The 26,766-nt window shown below is 32.6% G+C and overlaps 1 protein-coding gene across 2 annotated transcripts; it reads left to right on the top strand.

The window, feature by feature from the left end:
• Window positions 1-6,533: 6,533 nt before the first annotated feature.
• On the top strand, window positions 6,534-11,911 carry LOC127737726 (uncharacterized). 2 transcript variants are annotated; one of them, XM_052248589.1, is made up of 2 exons: window positions 6,534-6,623; window positions 9,057-11,911. In XM_052248589.1, exon 2 carries the CDS (start codon window positions 9,057-9,059, stop codon window positions 9,975-9,977), a length of 921 nt encoding a protein of 306 aa, XP_052104549.1. In that variant the 5' UTR covers window positions 6,534-6,623; the 3' UTR covers window positions 9,978-11,911. The 2 variants fall into 2 exon arrangements, with proteins under 2 accessions (XP_052104549.1, XP_052104547.1); XM_052248587.1 differs by having other exon boundaries at window positions 6,542-6,679.
• Window positions 11,912-26,766: the final 14,855 nt, after the last annotated feature.

Raw genomic sequence — 26,766 nt, 5'->3', positions numbered from 1 at the left:
TGTAGTTCAGTGGTTGTCGTTGGTTCAAGTCTGTCATATTTGTTTCCCGTAAATTGTTTTGTTATAAATTAGGCCGTTAGTTGAACTGAATTGTTTCATATTTTTCATGTCGGGGCCTTTTTATAGCCGACTATACGTTAAGGGTTTATCTAATTGCTTACATCCACTTCATTTGAACTTTGGTGGATAGTTGTCTCATTGGCAATCATACCTCATCTCCTTATTTTTATAAGTCTTAAATGTAAACACATATAGGATTTTGATAAGATTTAACTTCATTACAAGAATGCTGTTTTGTATAAATATAATAGAGACAGAAGAGGCAAACAGGATATACAAACTCATAAGTCAATGACAAACTAACTACTCCATGACAGTAACGATCAAAAACATTAAAAGACAAACAACAGCATAGAAAACTAAAGACCCAAAAATTGGGGATGCTCAAGATGAGTTACCAGATCCTGCTCTATTATGTCTATTATTTAAGTGTCTGGAGTCGGTTTCACAAAGAACTTACGACTAAGATTGATCGTAAGTATACTGAATTATTCATGACTTACGATCAATCTTAGTCATAAGTACTTAAATTGTGAAACCGACTCCTGTTTTTAAAAATTATATATCGTATATACTTTTTAAAGTTGATAAAACAGACCCGTATTTAAATTAAGGAAACAGTAATTTACCGATGTTCAATGCTCGTAAATCGATTAAGAAGAGACAAATCAAGGTAACAAACAGCAACTGAGAGAATCGGATGAAATCCAAAAGGAGAGAGACCGGGTGCGTTGACAGAGTAAGCGTCTCCTGCTATGTATGAATCTACCGTCATGCGAATCCACAATCAAAATGTCACAATGGGAATCGTGAATTAAATCATTTAACCACTGGTGTTTTCTTGGTTGTATTTCTTTATTTACTTCAATTTATCAATTTCTAATATTTCTAAAAAAAAAACAATAAAGAGTACAATTTTTACAGTTAAATTCGAGTCATGTTATTCATTAACAAAGCCATAAATACTTGATTACTCTTTTTTCCTCATCTCTACAAACAAAAGCAGTAAGGGGGATATAGCAATATGCATAATTTATTCATCACACGATCTACTTTATCACCAGCCCACTATGCTGACATGGATTATCATTGATATGGTCATTATTATAAATTAACTGTTTACTACAACTTTATATTTTTCGAAACACTAAGGATTTTCTACCCCAGGAATAGATTACCTTAGCTGTATTTGGCAAACCTTTCGGTATTTTGAGTCCTCAATACTCTTCAACTTCGTCTTTTACTTCCACTTATTTTGATTCGAGCGTCACTGATGAATCTTTTGTAGACGAAAGTCGAGTCTGGCGTACACAATTTTAATCCGGGTATCTATGGTGAGTTTCTTTATTGATATATTCCAGTAAAGTCCAAAATGTTTAAGTACCGAAACACGTAAAAAACTCTATGACCAAAAGGATTATAAAAATAATTATAACCATATCCACCTAAGGTCTATGTTGCCTGAGGGAATTGGAACTTTAGTTTCTTAATGATTTATTCTTTTACGAAGAGACAATTTTTAAAGAAAGGAAAGCTATAAATTATGTCAGGACCGAAGCACTGACTGATGAACTTTTGTTATCCTTGGTGACTATAATAGTCCAACAGCGACTACATATATAGATTAAGGTGTTGAGTTGAGGTTGTATATGTTAAATGAAAAATGCTTGGAAAATGAATGAAAATGTTTAATAACAAGTGAAATATTTCAAAAGGTGCCATGAAACTAAGACGAAACTGAGTGATTAGAAATCAGATGAGTATGAGTGACGTCAACGTATTTAGAATTGGAAAACCCCCCGGGATCACCTTCAATAAGTCAACGATAAACACAGTAATAAACACAGTAATAAACATAGAAACAAAATACACAAATAAAGAAAGCAGTGGTACTAATGGACATACATCAAAACTGTAATTACAAATCAATAATAAATTGAGTCAGCAAGCTGATGCTGTGTTTATGTTTGATATTGCCACCATCGTAGTGTTAACTGTCGAAAAGTTAATAATTCTTCCCTGTCGACATATATCTAGTAATAACTGCTTTCGTGTAATTCTTTCAGTAAGTGAACAATATATATAAAGAAACGTGAAGAAAAATCTTTGTAAAAAAATTATAATTTACAAGTACATGATGTTTATTTAAAGAATGACATTAGAAGGTAGAATTTACACAAATTTGTATCTTCAATTTTAATCAAAACTTAAGCAAAACAATTCCACGAACACATCTAACAAAAACTAATAGACAATACATGCTTCTTTGTGAATTCTGTTATATTTATGGATTAGTTCGTTTTTTATAGAGTTTGCAAACTCAAAAGCTTTTAAAAAAAAACTACACGTCTACAACAAAATATCAACGAATACAGAAAATATTACTTAGACTTTAGCAAAACGTAATTCAAAAGCTGCTTATATAAATTTCTTATAATATTCTGTGTACAGCAATATTAATCACGTATCTAAAACTTGAATCAAATTCCTCGTGATGTCTAGAAACTTAATATAACTACATTCTTAAAGGAGGTGTTTTTAATCAACGAATCATATTCATACAAAAGCTTATCTTATTCTACAACTTCATGACAGTAAATAGATTTATTTTCTTGACAGAAATAAAAACGACAGAATCACACGACGAACAGCACAAATTGCCAAGAAGATATTTAACGATTGGCTGAAAATTTGTCATCTGCAAAATATAAGATTTAAATATTAAATGGGCGAATACTATTGAAAAGGTACTAGTAAACAGCATAAAAAGTACTGGCTATCTGCAAGAAATTGTGTTTTGTTTAGCTAATATGTTGCCAGTTTTGGAATCAAAAGCTAAATACTAATGCTCAATTACTTGAAAAAAATGCGACAGTAATTTCCGATGTTCTAAACTCGTCAATTTGTTTGAATACACCGAGAGAGAGAAAGAGAGAGAGAGAGGACAATAAAAAACAAAACTCGAAGAAAACAGACAATACCATGACCAAATAGAAAAAATGACGAAAAGACAAATAACTGTATACAAAAATAAAGACTGAAAAATACGAACCCACTAAAACTGTAGGTGATCCTAGGTTCTCCAAAAGGGTAAACATTTCATGCTCAATAAGTGTACTCTTATTATTAATAAAATTTGGCGATTAGTCGCATTGTCTGTAAATCCTGAGAGAATTATATTGTCTTGAAGGACAGTTTTACAAAACAGTTTGGATAAATGGTATTCAGAATGTATGTGTCGTGGATTGAAAAAGACACTAGAGTATAGTTATTCCGTGAACATATTAACGTTAGTATTATATTTTTGTGACGAATTTTACAATTTGATTACTTCGCTTATATAAGCCTTGCGAATTCGTCACGCAGAAGGAAATATACATTTCTACCATATCAATCGGCTATATATTCAAAAACAAGTACAGAACGAACTGTACAAATAAAACAAACTCTATAGACAGTGATGAAATTCGGAGATTAGTAAATGATATGCTACAAAGAGTTTGTCATTCGTTGTACCTATATGAAATAAGCAGATGTTTTACTTGTAAAAATCGAGAAACAATGACTCTGTGTTTAAAACTATACGTTAACTTTAACACTAAATGCTTAGTGATTTTTTTATGAGCATAGGTTCTTACCGATAATTCTGCTAAAGAACGTTACAGTATCATAGCCAAAACACGCAACTAACGTACGGAAAAAATGAAACACGGCTATTTCAGAAAAATTATAACACTTACAATGAAATGAACTTATGGGATATATTCTTGAGAAGCCTTCGTATGAAGTATTTCTCGTGTATTAGTAAATAAAAGAACAGGTCGACGACAAGAAGAACACAGTTGATTCCGGTAGAAAGACTGTCTGTTGCAAACATCACGTTCACCAAACATAACAATTATGTTGTAGTTTAAAAAAATACGATAAAAAAAAAAAAAAAAAACATCAATAGAGGGAACATTTACATACAATAACTACCAAAGTTTTGCCATCAGCAACAACTTTAAATTGGAAAACAAATTAAGATATAAACAAAACAACCACTACCAAGGTTTCACTAAGCCCTCTTCCTTGCGTACTTAAAATCAGAAAAGAAAATGCCACAAGAGTTGTCATCCTTTTACCAGAAAATCAAATATAGTTAAGGCGGTGGTCCGATAAAATATGTGTGCCATGAAATATATTGTCTTAAACAGTTTTGGTATGCCTTTCATTAAGAATTTCATTTTATTGAAAGCGTTATTTGATCGTATCAAACGTCTCATTATTATGTTATCCAGAGAGGTACTTTATATGAATAAATGAAGTACTGTGCCCTAATGATATTTAAGGTGTATTTATATTTACAGAATTATGTAAAATCACGAAAATAAGTACATACAAATAGTACAAAAAAGTGAAAATTATTAAGTACCTGTGCAAACCAGCGACTTTTACACTTTTACAGAATTAGTTACATTGGGTTGACATATCTTATTCAATGGTGTCATTTTTATAGCAATTCAAAATTTCTTTCTATCAACTTTAGCATGACAATAACAATAAAAATTCTATACAAACTGTTAGACTGATTATTCATAATAACATTGAAGTGGAATTAAAGTCTTATAGGATTGTAAGTATGCTTTATTTTATCACCTTGCACTTTCACGTCTTGACTGGTTTTCTACAGCAGTTTGTTCAAATTTCTGACCAGTTAAACAGTTTGGTTTCATAAAACAAATTGCAATTTGGTCAGAATTTTGAAAAAGTTGCAATAGGTGGAGAGCAACACTAACAGTCAAGTCACAGTAAGTACCTGTGCAAACTAGAGACTTTTCAATTAGTTACATTGTGTTGACATATCTTATTCAATGGTGTCTTTCGATTAAACGGCTTTTTCTCCGTTCATGACCTACAATTGTGTGAATTTATACATTCGGAGTCCGTTCTTTGAGTAAGACAACGGTGTGTTGGCAGAAATTCATACAAGTACCATAAATTTTGCAGAATTAAATCATTTTCCAGTATTTATTTATAGTAAACATTAACGTCGAATTAAATATTAAACAGAATGTTGTTGTTGTTCATACACTATCATTGAATTGCATTTTAAAATTATTTGGGTTTTTTTACCTTTTGGATTTTTTTTTCACTTTAAACCATAAAACATGTTTAACCTTCGTTTCGATAATTCAATTTCAAAAACACCCAATGCAACTAATGTCATTTATTTGTTTCAAATAAAGTGTTTTCATTTTAAGATTAAATTATCATGTTCAGATACTGTTTTTAAGGTTTTATACCATTTTCCTTATTCAAAAATTAATTTTTAAGATGCAAAATGATTTTAACCTTTAAACGGAGACTTATACAATACCATAAAAGTTATTGAATTTCATTCTAAAACAACACCCATTCACTAGAACAACAACTATTCAATTTATTTTGTAGGCAATAAATGTTTTATAGAATATAGGCATTCCAGGAAGACACTGAAATTAAGAAGAGGTGTTTTTTTTTACATCCAGTGTACGGTAATGCTGTTTCTGAAAGTTAACAAGTCTTGAAAATTTCCTTCAAACCTTTCTCGTTGCCTTACTAGAGTTCTTGATAAAGGTTATATTTAAATTATTGTTAAACCATAGTGCCTCTTTTATATTTCTGCATTGAATTATGTACAGTTTGTACTAGTCTTTGCACAAGGTCGTGTCTTCCTGTACTGTTTGTAACGTTGCTGTCTGAAATCTTATAAAGCAATTTATATACCTAATAAATTATGCCGTTATTTTGGAGTTTAATACTTTTATGTGCGTATTGTTATTGTATATGCTTTTATGCACCCTTTGCTCGTCCACTAATAGAGTTTAGTTTAGTCTCGAGATGATAGAAAAAAACTAAAACAAAAAACCTATAGAGGTCAACATGCAGTTTTCAACCATATGTAAGCTCTAAATCATTGATCAGAGGTTAATGGTTGAATTGTGTATAGTTGTTTAAATCATTATAGCGTGATCGACTTTGGCAAAGAGTTCCGCTCGGGCAGAATCCAGCGTTTCCAAAAGTAATAACAAATAGGTGCTTTTTAATGGAGTTGTGTCGTTTAATAAAAAAGTAAAAACAGAAAATAACAGTTCATTTACTTGGTATAAATGAAGCGAGGGTAAATGTACTACGAAGTGAAGAAAAACAAAAACACCACAGAGAAAGATTTCTAGCATGTTGATTCCTGTGTAAAAATAAGCTTTGAAATAAAAAGTTTCAATAATTAAGCAAAATATTACTAAAATCGCATTGAGGAAGCTAAATCCTTCGAGTGATTATGCTTTTAGCGTCTTAATGTTTTATTGGGATTCTGTTTTAAAACTATATTAATCCTTCATTAAGTAAACTAAGTTTTGGTCTGCTAAGTTTAAAGCCTGGTTATTGTTCAAAAATCAATTGTAAAGTTCTTTACAAATACTTTGTAGATGTGTATTGAATAATTTTAATGCCCTTTAAACAAGATTATTAAGTTATCAATAATACATGTATACTTGAATGACATCAGAACAAGATTATATACAAAGTTATTTTCATTTGAAGTATGTGAAAACTACGATAGATAAAATTTCAGTATATTGACGGTTAATTTCAGATGGTGAGTTTTTATATCGTATATGCTTTTAAAAAATGCAAATATTGAATTATACTGTTAGTTTAATTTTCTGTTGAAATATACGGTAATGTAACAAACATGAACTTAGAACTTTGGTGTGAGCCAAGGCTCCGTGTTGAAGGCCGTACTTTGACCTATAATGGTTTACTTTTACAAATTGTGACTTGGATGGAGAGTTGTCTCATTGGCACTCATACCACATCTTCTTATATCTATTAGAAGTTCTGTTTAATCAACTTGTTGCCGTTTAATTCTATAGCAATATTTATGTAAAGACATAGATATTTAATTTTGTTTATCATTTTGCTTTCTTCGTTCGAGTGACAACGGCATCTGAAATAATACGATACGCTCGAATATTGCAGAATTGAAGTTACATTGTGACAGGGTATTATAAAACGGAAAAATCCTCAAGAAAATTGTTTAGGTAAATTTTATTGACATCACTTCGATTGAGTTCATGTCGAAGTTTCTTGTGTTAATCTATAAATGCACGCATTCGACTCGTATTTGAACTTACAGTAATTTAGATGATATAGATGGTTGATGGTGCGTAAAAATCATGTACTCATGGCGAGCACAAACTTTTTCAAATGTGCACAATTAAAAGTCAAAAGAAAGACTAATCACATAGATGAAATGTTTTTTATAACAATACCACTATTCACACACAACTGAAAAGCAGATCTAGAAACGCTGGTCTTTGACATGAACTCCTTTTATGGCGATTAAGTGTTACCCTTGTCCGTCCGTCCATACGTACCTCCCAAAATTAGTTTCCGTTCTCTAACTTTAGTTTGCCTCAACCAAATGTAATGAACCTTATACACAATGCTTATTACTACAAAACACAGATCAAGTTCGAATTTGGGTGGCGTCACTTTTACCGTTCTCGAGTTATGCCCCTTTATGACATTATATGCAAGCGGGGGCATCATCTTTGTCCCATGGACACATTCTCCATTTATTTTAATTATGTCACTTATGCATTCCGTATACATTCCTGTATTGTAATTAAAGAATGTTTAAGTGACATAATAAAGAAATACATTTTTTATCCATTCACTGATATCGAAAACAAAACAAAAACCAGTATTTTTTAGTTGAATAATAATTTCTAAATGTTTAGTACACAATCATTGCAGCAATATTAATTAGGTTTTGTTAAATTGCTTTCCAAAACTTTGCTAAACACTTTGCTCTCACTGATCATTCAGTTTATTGATTACTATCTGTTGACCTCTTGTAAACAAATCTACATCAACACCTCTTGTAAACAAGCTCATGTAAACAAGCATCCATTAAAGATCATGTGACAAATGTCAACAGACTGATACATCAGAAGACGAGTTTGGATATGAAACTATAGAAAAACATCAGGGACCTCGTTAGTAGTTGTCGTACGTCATGTTCTTCTCGTTATTTCGAGAATTTGGTGTTGATGGTACACCTTTGATTTTATTTGATTAAATTTATTCTCTAAACTTGTATAGACTCTAAACGATTTATAGCTTGACGCCTGTCTATTGTTGAAGACTGCTGCCTTCTAAATGTCTATTATTTTTTCTCGTTGGGCTATTGATTCATTGTGGTTTAACCCACTTCTTTTATTCATATATATATACTTCCCCAATATAGTGCGAGACAGTGTTAGGTTTTTAGCAAAGCTCAAATCAGCTATCAATCAGATACCCAAAAAAGTCCAAAACGTGAACAGCAAAATATCATGTTACCGGTAATAAAAGGTAACAAAAGTCAAAATAAATATTCAGTGTTTCTATTTAAGAATTGGCTTTTGTGTGATGAATCAAACTTTCTATTATTTAATGTAGACAATGGAATATAAAAGGACGGAATTGTTTGTTTAATTTATATTATTGGCCTGGTTGTTCGAAGGGCAAACCGGATTATAAGGATGATGATGTCGGGCGGTCGAGCTGGCTGGGAAACTGGATATATATTTTGTGTTATCAAGTCCTATAGTTTTAACCCGGACCCTTGAAACTCCCCCGTATAAAGATTGCGCATATATTTAAGTTTTGCTGTTTGAGGAGCTTTTCCTATTATTCCAAACTTTGGAAGGTATTCAAAGGATGGTTCATATTTTCTGTTATGAACTCCTCCTACAGTTATCAACCCAGATTCTTGAACTTGACAGAAAATATGCATATCTTAAAGACTTTATATGTTTAGAAACGGAGTTGTTTTATTATTTTCCCCGTTTCCCCATTATATATGTACACAAATTAAAATCATTTTCCATTGTTTACGAAACATTCCGTGCATTTCGGCCATTTGAGTGTTTGATCTTTTTTTTGTATTTATTTCGTTCAACCACTATTTAAAACTTTGTTTACAGATGGAAGAGAAAATACCAGGAAAAAACACAGTATTGTTTAAAAAGACAACCAGAATAAAAGACATTACTAATGAAGGAGACATTGGAGCGTCTGTTACTAAGGTTTCTGATCAGCACAGTTCAAATATGTCCGTTTTCGGCACAGGTTGTTTAAGGAATACTACATCGAACTTTAACTTTAATGTACATGGACACACAACATCTCCCTTAATTTCAGGCAGTAAAAACGAAAAAGATCTTTCATTAAACCAGCTCAGCGCAAACCTCAACATAATCCGTGAGGAAGGCTTTGGCAAGCTGAGCAGGCTTGTTCGAGACTTACATATTGAAAAACATGCTTATAAAGAAAACATCGATGACATTGGCCATATTATTGACGAAAGGGTCACTAAAATGAAATCTGACATTGACCAAGTTCATCTTGAAATGAGGGAAAAATTAAAACAGTTGAAAGGTGAAGCATCACGTCGGATGACAAGCGAAATAGATATTTGCAGGAAAAATGTTAGGGAAATGAACGAATTAGTGCAAACAAGCCTGGAAGCATTAGATACAAAAACTGCTGATTATATGCTGTTGTTCCAACTAAACCTACAAATTCTTGAAAAATTAAACTACATGAAATCGTTGAAAACTTCTCAAAGGTTACCCTTGCCAATATTTCAAGGGAATATCATCACAAAAGATGATATTTCTAGACTGTTAGGATCATTGCATGAAGGCAAACCAAAAACTCATGAATATTATCACGCTACTAGTAGGGTCGAAAACTCATTGCAGAATTATCCTTACAACAGTGACGTTGAGAATATTAAAAAACTAGAACGCCAACTTGGAATTGTACCGTTACCTAGAAAAAGACACAGATTTCACCAGTACTCCAGATTACTATCTCAAGAAAGTAACGAGGGTGTAAACTAAAATAAAGTTTTGCTGAATGTCGAAGGGAAAATAAAGGAAGCTTTCTTTTTAATGTCACCTGTTTGCATACAAGTTATACCCAGAATTATCAATCAAGTTAATTCAAATTAGTTAAATTTTTATAAATAATATTAAGATGTTATTTTATATATTTTCTAAAGTGTAGATGTTGTCAAATGTCGAAAATTTACAGGTAATAACGCTGGGTAAGATACAATTGTTGTATTAAATTCAAATTATATAGTTGTTTAGGAACACATTTTATAATATATACTTCTGTGTTGAAATGAATTATCCTTGCTAGATAATAACTTTAAATAAAACTGTGAATTTTTCGAAATACTAAAGATTTCCTAACCTAGGAAAAGAATATCTAAGCTGTATTTGGCAAAATCTTTCGGAATTAGGGTCCTCGTTGCTCTTCAACTTCTTACTTTTTTTAGCCTCTAAAACTGTTTTGATTCGAGCGTCTTTGATGAGTCTTATTAGACGAAATGCACATCTGGCGTGCAAAATTTTAAGCCTGGTATCTATGATGGGTTAGTTAATACTATGTTTAAAATTGAGAATGGAAATGGGGAATATGTCAAAGAGACAACAACCACGAACAAAGAGCAGAAGGCCACCAATGGGTCTTCAACGCAGCGAGAAAATCCCGCACCCGGAGGTGGTCCTCAGCTGGCCCCTAAATAAAATTGTGTACTAGTTCAGTTAAAATAGACGTCATACTAAACTCCAAATCATATAAATGAACTAAAATTAAAAAACATACAAGACGTACAAAGGTCAGAGGTTCCTGACTTGGGATAGGCGCAAAAATGCTGCGGGGTTAAACATGTTTTGTGAGATCTCAACCCTCCCCCTATACCTCTAGCCAATGTAGAATAAAGAAACACATAGCAATTCCAACAGTAAAACTCAGTTTAAAAGAAGTCCGAGTCCGATGTCAGAATAGGTAACGAAAGAAACTAAGCAAAATGACAATGATACATAAATGAACAAAGGACTACTAGCAGTTACTGACATGCCAGCTCCAGACCTCAATTAAACTGATTGAAAGATTATGTCTTCATCATATGAAAATCAAGTACAGTCCCTCCCGTTAGGGGTTAAGTATCATACCATCATAAAATATATGAGAAGAACATAACCCGTATCATGCCAACAACTGATTTTAGAATGAATGTGTTTATTTCCGATGCAAACACCCTATGAGTGACTCAATATTAATACCAAAATATGCAATCCTTAATGACTTGACAACTATATCCTTTCCGAATAAGTCTGTTTAAAGGTTTGGTTAGCTTTTGATGTGAATGCCGACATTTTTGTGCTTTGTAAAGAATATTACCATAAAATATTGGATGTGAAATACCTGAACGTATAAGATGTCTGCATGTTGATTTATATTTACGAATGATGTCCATGTACTGATGATAAAATTTAGTAAATGTTTTGACTAGTTTGTGATATCGAAAACCCTGGTGTAATAATTTTTCAGTAATACAGAGATTTCTTTCGTTGAAATCAAATACGTTGTTACATACACGAGCGAATCGAACAAGTTGAGATATATGAACACCATAAGATGGCGACAAGGGAACGTCACCATCTAAAAATGGATAATTAACAATAGGAAATGAAAAATCATCTCTTTTATCATAAATTTTGGTATTAAGCTTCCCGTTAAAGATAAAGATATCAAGATCCAGGAAAGGGCAGTGTTCATTGTTAGTATTAGCTTTATTTAAAGTCAGTTCGGCAGGATAAATCTCTTTAGCGTACATACTGAAGTCGTCATTATTGAGAGCCAATATATCATCTAAATATCTAAAAGTGTTATTAAATTTTTGAATCAGATGTTGTTTCGATGGGTCTTTGCTGATTTTAGTCATAAATTGTAACTCATAACAATACAGAAACAGGTCCGCAATAAGTGGTGCACAGTTAGTCCCCGTGGGAATTATGATAACCTGACGATATACGGAATCTCCGTAGCGAACAAAAATGTTATCTAGAAAAAATTCAAGGGCAGTTATAGTATCAAAGCTGGTCCAATTGACATAGTTCTTTTGTTTGTTGTTACTAAAAAATGACCTAAAAGAGTTTGAACATATATATTCGCATTCCGACTTTTAAATGCCCATTTAATCAGGTGTGTGAATTTTTTCTTAATAAGATTATGAGGCAACGTGATACATAAGGTAGAAAAATCAAAACTTTGAACAGATTTGAAATCGCCAATATAAGCATGCAATTTATCAAGTACTTCCAACGAATTTTTGACACTCCAAAAGTAATTAATTGCACTATTTTCAAAGGCCTTATTTGAACAATTTATTACCAGGTTTTTGGTTGTACCAAGTGTACTAGTAAGTAGAATAGATAGTTGAGTAGTGGAACAATGGCTTGAAGACGAAATAAATCTATATTTGTAAGGAGTTTTGTGCAGCTTCGGAAGCCAGTACATAGTTGGAACTTTCTTGTATTTGGTTCTGCTTCTAAAGAGGTAGCTAAAAGTTTATGTTTGTTACAGATGCCATTTTCCGAAAAATGAGTCAGTTGGAATGTTGGTGAATTCGTGATTTCCTTTTGTAGAACATCAATGTAAAATTTACGTCAAACAATAATGATATTGTTAGCAGCCTTATCAGCCGGGACAAAAATATATTCCTTGGCGAGTTCTTTTAGCTTATGTTTGATACGGGAAATTGGGCTATTACGGTTGTTGTTAGGAGTAAAATGATCTTTAAAATGTTGAATACGTATATCAACTATGTTCATTACCGAATTAAAAAAAGAATCTAATGATTTCTTGTCAGCTTTTTCTCGTTTTATCCATTTAGAGCAGTAAGTTATTCCAATTAATAATTGACGGGGACGATATTTACGTCCTTTACTGAGGAATGATTTCAACTCTCGGTGACGAACGATGTTAAGGTCTCCTGTTATAACATGGGAACTGGGGCCATAAATGTATTCGGACTTACTGCAATTTCATGAGGTAGGTGTATTGTCACTGATATTGACATCTTTACACACTTCGCTGTTATTAAACAAATATTTCCGGGTAGATTTTTTGTAAACATAACAAATAAGAGGGAGTTCAGTATTATCAAAATAGCCAGGAATTTGTCCTTTAACAGAATGATCATTAAAAATACCGGCAATATTTACAAAATCAAAACCTTTATTGACATATTTAATTTTAATAAAATGTTTTTTGTGATCTTCAGGGCGATCAATTTTGGGAAACAATTTAGAATAACAATATGCAATTATAATTTGGACGATTTCATACTTAGGACTGCAATATGGAATTGTGTTGCATTCCTCCAAAATTTGATGTAATTTATTAACAGGCAAAGAACAGAGCTTGGTTAATAGATAGTGTCTACCGTTGTTTTTTGAAATCGAAATTAGGTCCGAAATATTTGTATTGTTATAACGAAATTTTCTTTGATTGTTATTTATTCTACGCCCATGAGAACGGTTTTTACGTACTGTTTTAGAAACTATATCCAAAATGTTAACAGAATCTGTTCTAGATATGGGTCATTTTCAAAAAACGTCGAATTTTGAAATTGAAAAAATTATTAAAAGTTAATTATTCAAACAACCCTCTTCATAAGCAATTCAAAACAAACAGTACTTATAGAACAACATATTAAAAGATGCAATCTTAATAATGTCATACAAGAATATCTTGAAACATTTTTTGATAGGTGGTACACTATTTTGTCTCTCCTGTTACCATGTTCAAAAGAAATTTCGGGTTTTTAAGAAAAGGTTTAGATAAAATTTTAAGCTTTTTTTGCCAATTTTCCAGGTTGTACTGAAAAATGCCTCTAAAAATTGGTTTTCATTGGTTATAAAAATTACCACCAGTAATGCAAGTCTTAGATAGCAATTCATATTGTTCAGCATTTTTGCTCTCTTTAAAAAAAAAACCTACATCAAGTAAATCCCTCGCATGTTAGTTTACTTTTGTCTTTATTTCATTGGTAACAGGAACGTACGTTAATGATATATCACTATATAAAGTTTTATCCTGTTACCTTTTTGTCTATCCTGTTACCAATATCAGTATTGCACCTGCAAATGCTAAATTGGGAAGATTAAGATGTTATAACCTTAAGATGAGTTTAAACAATGAAATATTTCATTAGGTTTGCAACTATATATTATGATAAACTTTTTAAAGACGTTTCTGTCTACAATTGTCTATCCTGTTACTGAAACCATAGCAACCATAGTAACAGGATAGACATAACAGGATAGACAAATTTCTTCATTTTTGAAAGCTGTTGTGAAATAACTACTCCCTTTGGTGAAGTGATAATGTTGTTCTGTAGTCATTTTGGTTTCCAACACGTTATTGAACTTTTTACAAGTAAATTTTTGGTGTAATTAATCAAAATGTTGGTAACAGCATAGACATGAAAAAAGGTACCCTCTATTTTTTTTCGCTAAATGTCTTGAAATTTCTTTTCTCTTCACTGTGGTTCAAGAAACGTGCTGTGTTAAATGTTAAGGTTACTTTGCACTTTTGAAATCAACACTGACCAATTCAATATTCATAGGGAGGACAATTTAACGGCTGATTTAAGTAGCGGTAATAGGATGGACATGAACTTCATGTACGCTGATTGAACTTAGTTTGTAGATAAAATGTTACATATAATATTAAAGAAGCTACGATTTTTCGTTAGAGTTATTATTAACGTTCTTAAAAAGTCCCTTTTGCAGACATCAAGGCGATTAGAAAATTGGAAAAAAATCATTTGAAATGTGATACTCTGACACTGTACGCACACAAATTACCCAAAAATCGGACTTAAATACATTTTAATCTTATCAAAACAGATGTAAATCGTGTTTATTATTAATGTTCTGAATCATAAATCCTACAAGCTTTCATTGAAACAATTCCAACTGAAATTTCAATTAGAAATAAAAATTTTAGCATGGGTGTACTGAAAATTCGACATTTTTGGAAAATGACCCATATATTACCAAATCAAATCAAATCAAATCAAATATTTTATTATTCCAATTATGGTCCCACAGGGGGCATTTACAATTAACAATTATGATAGTATAAGCAACAAACATGAGACATTGTACAGTATATAACGTGACAGATATTATAATAGACAATGAAAATAGTATTAATAACAAAAATACATTAAAAGTACTCTTGAGTATTTTTTTTTCCTTCCTTCCTTATGTCCAGCAGTGTAAAAATAAAAAAAAGTATTAATAATAAATTTTGATCAACCTTAACTTATTATCTATAAAGATGGAAATTTGTTCATCTGCAGGAGACACCAACGGACGGTGCTCTAGGATATACTGTTGATTGCGATAGGCAATAACAGCAATCCTCCCCGTGTCAGAAGCAGATGAACAAAATAAATAGAGAAACTGAATCCGGTCAATTAACAAATAATTATTATTATTATTTTTTTTTTTTTTAAATAACAACAATTATTAATTATGCGAAACATGTCATATAAATCTGCTATTTGCAGTGTTTAACCAGGAATATACACAACTCTTTTAATACAGTTAAGTTCTCACAAGACATCCGCCATAGCAATTTCTCTTGGGAATTTAAGTTAATGAAATTGTGACATGATTCCGAAATAATGTGATATAAATGGTGTCTGTCTTCGTTATATTTTGTGCAATAAAAGAGAAAATGAACTTCATCTTCATTATTACCAGAGTAACACTGCTGACATAGTCTAAGGTGTGGAGGAGTACCCTGATATCGTCCTATTTCAATCTGCAAATGGTGAGATGACACCCTAAATTTTGTTAATGATCTCCTAAGTTCAAAATTGGACATGATATTTAGATATTTTTCGAAACCATAATTATTCTTAAATTTTACATAAGTGCGGAGCTTCCCTTCTGAATTCTTGGTCAAATGATCCTTCCAAATTTTTATGCATGTCTCTTTTCAATATTTTCTTGATGGTATTTTTTGAAATATTTTTCCCATCATTTAGGTTTGCAAACACAGGAAGAGTTTTTAAAATTTGTTGGAGAGAGCCATACCATGACGATTTATGCTGAGAAAATAAAGTTTTTGAATGCTGGTATGCATCTTGTAATAAAGGAAATGAGTCTAAATTTTCTAGTCTAGGCCAATAATTCAAAATAGATTTCACTAAGTCAAAGTACAGTGGAAACCGACCAAATTCAGATAAGGCTGCAAAATTTGTGTTTTTTTTTGTGTACACCCAGAATAAATTTACAAAATTTACTGTGTAGCTTTTCACAAGTTAAATTCGAATAAATTTTATCTAATGTTAACTGGTTTCCAGATCTAAATTTTGCTATAAAGGGATTAAATGAGCTCCAAATTTCACTTCCATAAAGAAGAATAGGCTTAATAGTATGATCAAAAACATGTATACTAGTTTTTAAGCTAGGATTTAGAGATAATAAATCTTTTCTAAGTTTAAAATATGCTTTTAAAGCTTTCTTGTATAATTCATTCTGAGCATAGGAGAATGTACCTGAAGCACTAAAATACACACCTAGATATTTACAATGTTGTACACATTCTATATCATATTCTTTGTATTTAAATTTGAGGCGGATATGTCTGCCTGCCTTGTTGAAAATCACAATTTTTGTTTTATTTGGGTTGAGAGTAAGACACCAATCTTGACACTATTTTCCCATAATATCAAGTTTTGATTGAAGACCAGAAGCTGTAGTGGATAGTAAAATGATATCATCGGCATACATCAGACAATGGATAGATCGCCCATTTATATTTACAGGGTCTAGAGATTTTTCCAAATAGTTAGGAAGGTCATTGATGAAAACCTTAAACAGGTTAGGACTTAGATGATCTCCCTGTTTAACTCCAAGCTGTATAGGGAAGAAATCAGTAATGCTGTTCTTAATTCGAATGCAGGATTTGCTTACCTCATACATTTGCTTAATGATATTGTAAAATAATGTGCCTACACCAATTTTCAAAAGCTTAATTTTCAATCCGGTGTGAATAACAGTGTCAAAAGCCTTTTGAAAATCAACAAAGCAGGCATACACCCTACCGTCTTTTGAATTACAATATTCATCTATAATACATTTCAAAATAAATAAATGATCACAAGTTCTAGCCTTTCTTGTAAAACCTATCTGACACTCATGTATGATATTGTGTTTATCCATAAATACATCAAGCCTATTATTTAACACACTGTTGAATAATTTTCCTATGGCACTAGTTACTGCAATACCCCTGTAATTATTTGGATCAGATATATCATTAGATTTATGTACTGGTGTAATATATCCTAGAGCCCAAGCAGAGGGATAATTACCACTTGATAGACAAGCATTAAATAGCTTATGAATACAAGGAATAAGAGCAGTTTGCCCACATTTAAGCATGTTATTAGATAAATGATCTAGTCCTGGCGACCTGTTATATTTTAGTTTTGATATAGCTTTAGAAATTTCTTCTTGACTAATTAGTATGTCAAGTTCATTAAAGATTTTTTCTTTTTGTAGACTGTCTAGTAATTTATCAAGTTCGCTAAGGCGTTGTTTGAAATTGTCTTTTACTTCATTTAAATTGTTGAAGTGATTTACCCAGGTGGATGGATCAACGGTAGAACTTTTATGGTCTCTTTCTCTCATATCTCTCAAGTCATTAACAAGATTCCAATAAAGCTTTGGATTATTCTCATGAAGAGATTCCAACTGGGTCAATATTGACTGCCTATGATGTCTATATTTAAACTTACGTAGTTTTTTATACTCTAGATAAAGTTTGTAGTAATGGTTTCTCACGAAATTGTCCTTTGGAAATTTGCTATATATACGAGCATATCTGATGAGGTTTTGTCTAGTTTTCCCAAGATCTTTGTCAAACCATTTTCCAATTCCCATGATATTGTCGTTAAGACCGAGAGGATAGACTGTCTGTAATTTTTTAATCCAATTTAATTCAATTATTTTTCGTGATCGTACAAATCTTGAATGAGATTCCCCAGGCTGCTTATTAACTACTTCTAAAGGTTGAACTGTTAAATATTTAAAAGGATGCTTGTGCTTCTTAAGGTGTTGATAAATGATACTTTTGAATTTATGGGGTCTTTTAAAACGATAAAGGTGTTCTTGCGTGCGTTTAGATAAATATCGTCCAGTTTCACCTACGTACTGAATACCGCATCCCGGTTTGTTTCATGTGAGTAAATATATAATACTGTTAGTTTTTCAAGTGATATCAGTTTCAAAATTTAGGGAAAATGTGCGACCATTAAGTCATTTTTTGGCATGACACTTATAGATAGAAGGGTAACCACGATTTTTGTTATTAAAAATGTTAGCGATTGTAGTATTTTTAGATAATCGATTTTGAAGATTGAGACGTGTAGATACCCTTTGAACGAGGTTAGTATTAAGTATTTTTCCATTTCGAAGTTTCATGATTTGTTTTTTGTTATATGTTTTACCAATTGCAAGAAGCAAAGAATGGCGTCCAGAATATGAACCAGGACACAGGAATATAAAAAAGTAAAAATGATAAAACTGTTCGGGTAAAGACGTCAATCGCTATCCGTCATTAAGTACCCGACAAAATACGTTAACAACAAAACTTGAGGACAAAAAACAAAAGACAGGGTATATCAGGGTAGCGTCTGACGTCTGACTTAATAGTAGAATGGGGCTAAATAGTGAAAACTGTGTTTTGAATAAATATTCCTAAAGTAATGAACATAGAGATGTTCTCGCTCGGACACACACTCCATTAACTAGTATATTATAAGAGCATAAACCTGAAGCACGGAGAGGCACTCTACTGTCTCCACACGGCACTAAAAACAAACTCTATAAAAAATAACTCCGAACGGAGTATGTAAGTTATATTTACTAAAAGATAATCCCAAAATTGAATCTAGGGCATAGCAAACTGATAATCACATATAGTAATGACTAATGAACTGTCATTATACCATTCCATTGCTTAATCAAACCGTTCTTCATAGACACAATTGTGTTAGCCTTTGACCAATTTTATTTTTCATTTAAGAAAGTTGTGCCCTATGATTTGATAGGTTTAGTTGGTATTTGGCCCTATCTTGTTTTATGTAGTATTTCGTTGCATTTTATTTACTTTTTGATTTGCTGTTGGCTTTAAGTAATAACTGTTGTGCTTACATTGAAAACGGCAGTATTGACATAAAATGTAATTATCATTCTAGAACGTTATGGTGCTTTGTATTTGAAACTATCTTTATTGGTATTTGTTTCAAGCGTTGAATATGTGGTTGGTTGGTTTTGGTCTTTGCTTACATGGAAAACGGAAGTAATGACACACTGCTGAAAAAAGTCAGTATACTATTACCGTCTAGTTCACTATGATAAAAAGTAAAATAACAAATACCGAACTTCAAGGAAAAATCAAAACGGAAAGTCTTTTATAGAATGACAAAAATCAAAAGCTCAAAGACATCAAACGAATGGAAAACAACTGTCACATTCCTGACTTGGAACAGGCATTTCCTTATAAATGTAGAAAAGGGTGGATTAAACCTGATTGTTCACTTATTCTATTTGTCACAGATTCTATTTTATTAGTTTCATACCAAATTGATTTTCAATTATGAAAGTTGTGGTGCATTGTAATAAGGCAACTCTGATTTGCTCTTTGTCCAATCGTGTTATTTCATTCCAGTACGTAGTCCGAGATTACTCTGACGTCCAACGGCTGTTTTGCCAGACAAGCTGGGGCCGTGGGACGTCAGAGCTCGTCCCATATCAAAAAGTGGATATTTGCCCGTCCAAAATAGATGCGCTGCTTCGTCGCTTCTGGTGCCAACGGACGGCCTTGGAATTATATAAATCGGGTATCAATTTGTTCATTTTTCATTTATCTCTTCATTTATGTAAGTTTCACCTACCTGCCACCCTTTATTTTCTCATATTTAGACAGTTTTCACAGTGACCCATCGATTCAGACATTTTTACTTTTATTTTCAAATGGACGTCAAGTTACGAGAGATTTTGCGACCTCGAGACTCAAATATGCAAATATTTATACTTTTTTCACCTCCTTTATAAGAGATCGATATTTAACATTTAGTAGCAAACCACGATTTTTCACCTCCTTTACAGGAGATCGGTATTAAGCATTTAGTGCCGACCACGATAACATTCGGAAGCTCTTGGATATTTACATTGCTTGCATAGTAAATGAGCGAGGTGTTAGATTATATATTCATATTGACCTAGGGTCATATGCATACATCATTTCCCATAAACCATTGTGCCTTACTTTTTTCTCGTGATCACATGACAATCTTTAAAAATGAAAGTCAAAATGCCAGAATCGGTGGGTCACTGTGAAAACTGTCTAAATATGAGAAAATAAAGGGTGGCAGGTAGGTGAAACTTACATAAATGAAGAGATAAATGAAAAATAAACAAATTGATACCCGATTTATATAATTCCAAGGCCGTCCGTTGGCACCAGAAGCGACGAAGCAGCGCATCTATTTTGGACGGGCAAATATCCACTTTTTGATATGGGACGAGCTCTGACGTCCCACGGCCCCAGCTTGTCTGGCAAAACAGCCGTTGGACGTCAGAGTAATCTCGGACTATCCAGTACGTAAAGGTTGTTATTTGAACATGTTGTTGTTTTAGTCCTATCTTTCGTCCAGTAACCATATGTTTATCTGGGAAACAGTGTTGACACATATCCGTTACTTTGTTTTCACTAAGATTATTGTATGTAACTTCCGTTTGGTTTTTGGTCTTGTTTTAATCAAGAACATTGTAGTGCGTTGATGTTTGAATATGGTGCAATTTATATGGTATTTATTCAAGAAACGGCAGTGAGTTTTGACTTAAATCAGAATCGGACGACGGGAATCACATACGGAAGTCTTTCCTTTTCTAATATTTTCCCCTTTAAGCCGGGGACACACATTCACGATTTTTACTGCCGTCCTTGATAGGACCATTCCCGATTAAAATTTGTCAAAAGTCTGATTAAGATCCGGTGAATCGCGGCTGGAAATTCAAACTTTTTAATTTAAATTTGTAAAAACATTTATTTAATCACGACAAAATTCAGATATTGTTCAGGAAGCGTCCAAATTCAGCCGTTTCCAGCCGAATTTGTCCCGATTATCCCGTTCTCAATTCGATTCTAATTCGATTTGTATCTTTCGCATGGTAAAAATAGTCGCGATTGTATCTGACGGGACAAAATCGGCTGAGTTTCCCCGAATGTTACTGGACGCACCTAACTGTCGGGGGTGCTTGGCCGATCTCTTCGAACCATTCCCGATCCGTAGGAATCTGTTACGAACGTATACGACTGCGTTCAGACAATGATAGGACATTCCAGATCATTGAGGATAGTAATCCGACTTTTCCACTTTTCGTGTCGTAGCGCTGTCTGATCTCAAACGGGCACTGCGTGAACGCCGCATTAAATATAGATTTACTCGGGAAAATTGAGGATAGAAAATAACACAGTGCATGCTACAATTTTTAAGAAATTTGCTGAAGTCGGAATCGACATCTAAATTGGTAATCCGTAAGAGGAAAATTCACCAATAAAGTTATAGTGTCATCCAAACTCTGCTCGTTTAAAATCACATGTACTGGTGTTTAATCATTTATACAGGAGCCAGTGCAGGTAAAAACAACACTCGTGTGTTGACGGCTATTTGAATGCTTTGAGGTACACTGAAATGCAGTCAAGTTTAGCGATTGATAATTCATTGATAACATTCTGGCGTATCACAAACAAACAACTTGTAACGTCTCACTTCATTGGCCGAAAGATTTAAATACAACAACAATTGTTGTGTGCACGTGAATTGACACAGGTGACCGACAATGGAATGTACTACGTTACTACGAACGTAAAAAACAATGATTTTTGGTCGAAATAATTAAATAAGTATTTTGTGAATTTCAAATAGTGGGGTCGAAATATTATACTAATAATTTGTGTTAAGTAATATTCTTTATGCATGCAGCACTTGTACCGCACTATGAAAAATATAAGGATAAAATAAAATACATGTGCCGCTTTTATACGGATGAATGTATGAACCACTTTAATTTCTTTCATATTGACGCTAGGTTATTATCCAGACAATGTCGTAGTTACTTATAATAAGGATCTCATAATACTGATCCATTTCAAATTTATGATGGGTTGCACATTCCTCTTTTATTGTTTTCATGCTATAAAACGAAAATAAAGAAGCTAAGCGTTTGTTCTTCAGAAATGACGTGTCATAAACGAGCAAATTGTCCCCGAAAGATCGTACCATGTGTGCACGTGAATATAGATGTACTATGCAATGTACTATCATGGTCACCACGAAATTCAAATGAATTCAGTGAAGGCATGTTGGTGTAAAAAGGTTTGAAATGTTTCATCGGCGAAGATTTTATTTTTGCATGTGTGGAACTAAAAAATAAATAAATACTTGTGAGAAATGTCGTAGTTTATAAGGAACTATATAAATGTACTGTTTTCGATTTTGATTGGTTGAAAATTTATCCTTTAATTTCATACCGTAAGAATAGAGCTTTGCATAACATTGTTGAACAATCCGCCAAAGTAACGTGTGGCATGCGTGCGTATTAAAATGAAATACAAAATCATACATGTATGATAAACTTATAAACGAAATATTAAGAAATTAAGGATGACTACTGTAAAAGTATGTACAAAAATGGAGTCACCTTTTATCAATACATTTAGTGAATAACCACACTGTTTAAAACTGATTGTTTTCTATGCAACTATTTACTATATATATAATAAAATATTAATTTTCGCGAACCATTTAGGTCACAGAAATTCCAAAAAATGGCATCAGTAAGGAGAGTTGTACAAATGATGTGAATACACAGAACCCGGATCCAATTTATCTTTTACTAAAAGTATTCATCATTTTCTGTTTTGTATGTACTAACAACATTTCATTTTTCTACAATTTCGATTAAAATATTATAAAACCTGCAGTTCAATAGGTCACATGCCCCAAATAAACATTCCCCGATTGGTCGAACTACTGTGGCCTCGGTGTAAAGCAACGCAAGCCTCGATGTAAAGATCACCTTCCAAAAATAGAGGTATGTCCCAACTTAACATTCCCCGATTGGTTGAATTGCTGCTCGATGTAAAGCAACGGAAGCCTTGATGCAATGAAGAAAAGGGGTTGACAGGATAAACGTAATCGTTATAAATTTTAACTTCATGGTTCTTATGCAAGCAAATTTAATAAACAATGATTTTATACAGTTGTGTTATTGTTTTCACCTTACATAGGGCTTTATTTCTGATCTTATTTCTGTGTACACAATTCTGAATCTACATATTTCACCTATATCAATATTAGGTAATCCGTTTGGACGATTCCATATACTATTATGTTTTAGGGTTTTATAGCTTTAGTGTCGAGTTGGTGTATAGTATTGAGGGCTATCTGCGAGAAATAAATCCTTTTTTCTGATAGATTAACTAAATTCAAAACCAATAGAAAAATAGTTAACACATATATTTTATTCAACTGAGTAAATTGATCGGAATGTGAATGATACATAAACCTAAAATTCGTTTTGGTCTATCCCAGTGATGACATTTGCGCGGGAATTTAGTCCATTGACATCGTAATATAATTTACTTTGGATTGTAATTATCTTTAGATGTAATGTTACAGGATTTAATGTGAAATTATTTGTCTCTTCTTTTATAGTACACGAGTTTGACGTCAGGTTTGTACACATGAAGTCTCTAGTCTAAAAAAAGCCAGTGACAGAACGATAAACAGATAAGCAACTGTCTAGGGCCAAGTAAGGGAGGTGAAAAAGCCAGTATTACGAAGAACGATAAACAGTTACATAGACGGATCCAGTGGGTGGGGAAAATTTGGTTGATTTTATAGGGAAGCAGGGGCGGATCCAGCCATTTTATAAAAGGGGGGTTCCTAACTCGGGACAAAGGGTGGGGGTGGGTGGTCCAACTATGTGTCCCCATACAAATGCATTGATCGTCCAAAAAAAGGGGGGTTCCAACCCTCGGAACCGTCCCCCGGATCCGCCACTGGGAAAGCATGACGGGAGTGGGCAACCCTTAGGTCAGTCAGCGGCCACCCCCCTTTTATGAAAAGTTGTGGATCCGCCACTGAGATTTATATAAGCAGGTTTTCTTTGTGTAGATACCTTAAAATATCACCAACTGTGACTGAGTACACAATTTGATTCATTTTAGCTCATTAGCTGGGCTCACTCGCTAAAAAGGTTCATTGCGGGCCTGCTCACTGGCTAACATTTTACGATTTTCATGACTCATGTAGAAAAGCCGATAATCTATACATGTGTGTGAGGAGTAATTATCAAGCTTGCTTTCGTCTGTAAAAACTGTCTTAGGCCAAGTTAGGGAGGTGAAAAAGCCAGTAATAGAACGATAAACATATGATCAGGTTTTCTTTATATAGATCCCTTAAAATATCCCCCACTGAGGACACAATTTGATTCATTTTAGCTCATTAGCTGCGCTCACTCGCCATAATAGGTTCATTGCAGCTTACTGGCTAATATGTGTAGAAAAGCTGATAACCTATACATACATGTACATGTATATGGTCAGATCATAGTTTTCGTTCATCATATGAATTTGTACTATGCATGCCTTTTCAATGGAAATTGTGACGACAGTATGCATTCTTAATAGCACGAAAAATGATGAGAAGAGGATACATATGTCAACCAAAATTTTTCAGCAACGTCAAAATATGTGAGGACACCCTATCAAGATCTATTAAGCTTGCATTCATGTTGCGTTAAAACTGTTTTAGGAAGGTGAAAAATACCAACAATATAACAATAAATAGATAATCGATATTGTAAAATATCAATGTGTTGAAAAGCCAATGGTCTACATATATACTTAAATATGTCAACCATAAAATAAAACTGATTTAATTTACACCACAACTGTTGAAAAAACCTTTAACAGGCTATTATTTGAACTTGGAATTATTTTTAATTATGGAATTTGCATAATTTCTTGTGCTGGAAATTTTTTAATAAATTCCATGTTTATTCTGTACTTCAATGTTCTGTGCTGTGCACAACACTTTCTATGACAAAGAAGATAGTACATTTTCAATAGAATGTATTGTGCCGCGCACAACACTATCTATACAAAATACATTATATGGAAAGTGTTATGAACCACTCAAAACATTATAATAACAAATAAACAAGGATTTTATCAAAAAATTCAAGCACAAGAAATTATGCAAATTCCACAATTAAAAATAATTCTAAGTTCAAATAATAGCCTGTTCTTTATGTTTATATAACTTATCTCATTCTAGTCCATTCAACTGACAGAATCGGTGTACATTTCATGAACTCTTTAATAACAATAATCATCATGGACTATTCTTTATAGCAATATCTGTTAGCCATTTAGGGGTCTTTTGCATTCAAAGTTTAGTTTTAGTGGGTTTATTTTGCGAAAAAGAACTCAATTTCCAGATCAAAGTTAACATTTTCTATATATTTTGTTGTGTCAAAATGACCTAATAAATATAAAGGACAGTACCCATATAGACCCAAAAATGGTATATCACATTCTACACATGACATTTTAGGAGGAAAGACTGCTATTGGGGTATATAACTTTTAACCTGTGTATGTATAATTAAAATATGATAATAAAATTCATATCTTTTTCAGGACTTCTGATCGAACCATGTACATGTAGTATGGCATGTTTGTGAGATATGGTTTTGGTGGATAGGATGTTCATGAAGGACCTGTAGTACAAAGTATATCACTGGATTGAGCTCTTTGTCTAAGTGTATTATTAAAGTGCTTTGCTTTGAGCTCAGTTCATTGTTATGCAATTCATTCTTTGTGAAATAAAGATTTGACAGACAACTCTCATGTACAAGGATTTGTCAGGGTAGTATCCATTCTATGTACAATGTAAGTAATAAGGAGATAAAAGCATTTTATTATGATTTGAACCAAACATTTTTTGTCCTTAAACCAAATTTTAAAATAAGAACAAATTTACCCGACAATGCTACACTCGCTACTAGCAATATGATGCTAGGTTGTTTTAATACATCTGTACTGCCTACTGATGACTCGGTCCTGAGTGTAAATGGTCATTCAGTATGTTAAAAAAAAAAAAAAAAATTATAAGGCCTATCTGGCCTAATTGATTTCTAAAACTATATTTCATTGTACATGTTCAACATTTTTCATTCATTTGTTTATTTCTTAATTTGTGTGAATTAACATTGTTACAGTAAATGTTAATTACTACACTTTCATACCTTTTTCATATTGAATACTATAACTTTTTTGATATTTAGACATATTAAGTAGATTTTCATAATACCCACTTGACATGCTTGAAATTCTATCAGATTACTTTTGGAGCAGTTATGAGTCTTTGAAGCATGCTCACAAAGGTTTTTTTGTTGATATCGTTTTCATATTGGTCAAAACTTTTTTTTTGCTTCGGCCAGCTTTGGAGGAGATGTTATCCAAGAATTGATAAAAAACAACACAGAAGTTTACTTTCTAGCTCATCTAGCCCCAAGCATCATGTCAGGCATTTTCATTACTAAAAACCAATAAATGTCTTCTAATCTGAGAAACAATTTCGACATTTTAACAAAATATTTTACTAATGATACTGACAATCCACCACAAAGTAATATAAATAGAACCATACAAATAGTGAGCAAATACATATAAA

This window comes from Mytilus californianus, unplaced genomic scaffold (genome assembly GCF_021869535.1).
Source record: "Mytilus californianus isolate M0D057914Y unplaced genomic scaffold, xbMytCali1.0.p SCAF_4, whole genome shotgun sequence".
Taxonomy (NCBI): domain Eukaryota; kingdom Metazoa; phylum Mollusca; class Bivalvia; order Mytilida; family Mytilidae; genus Mytilus; species Mytilus californianus.
The sequence above is the reverse complement of the archived record's forward strand: the minus strand, read 5'-3'. Positions and strand labels throughout refer to the sequence as shown.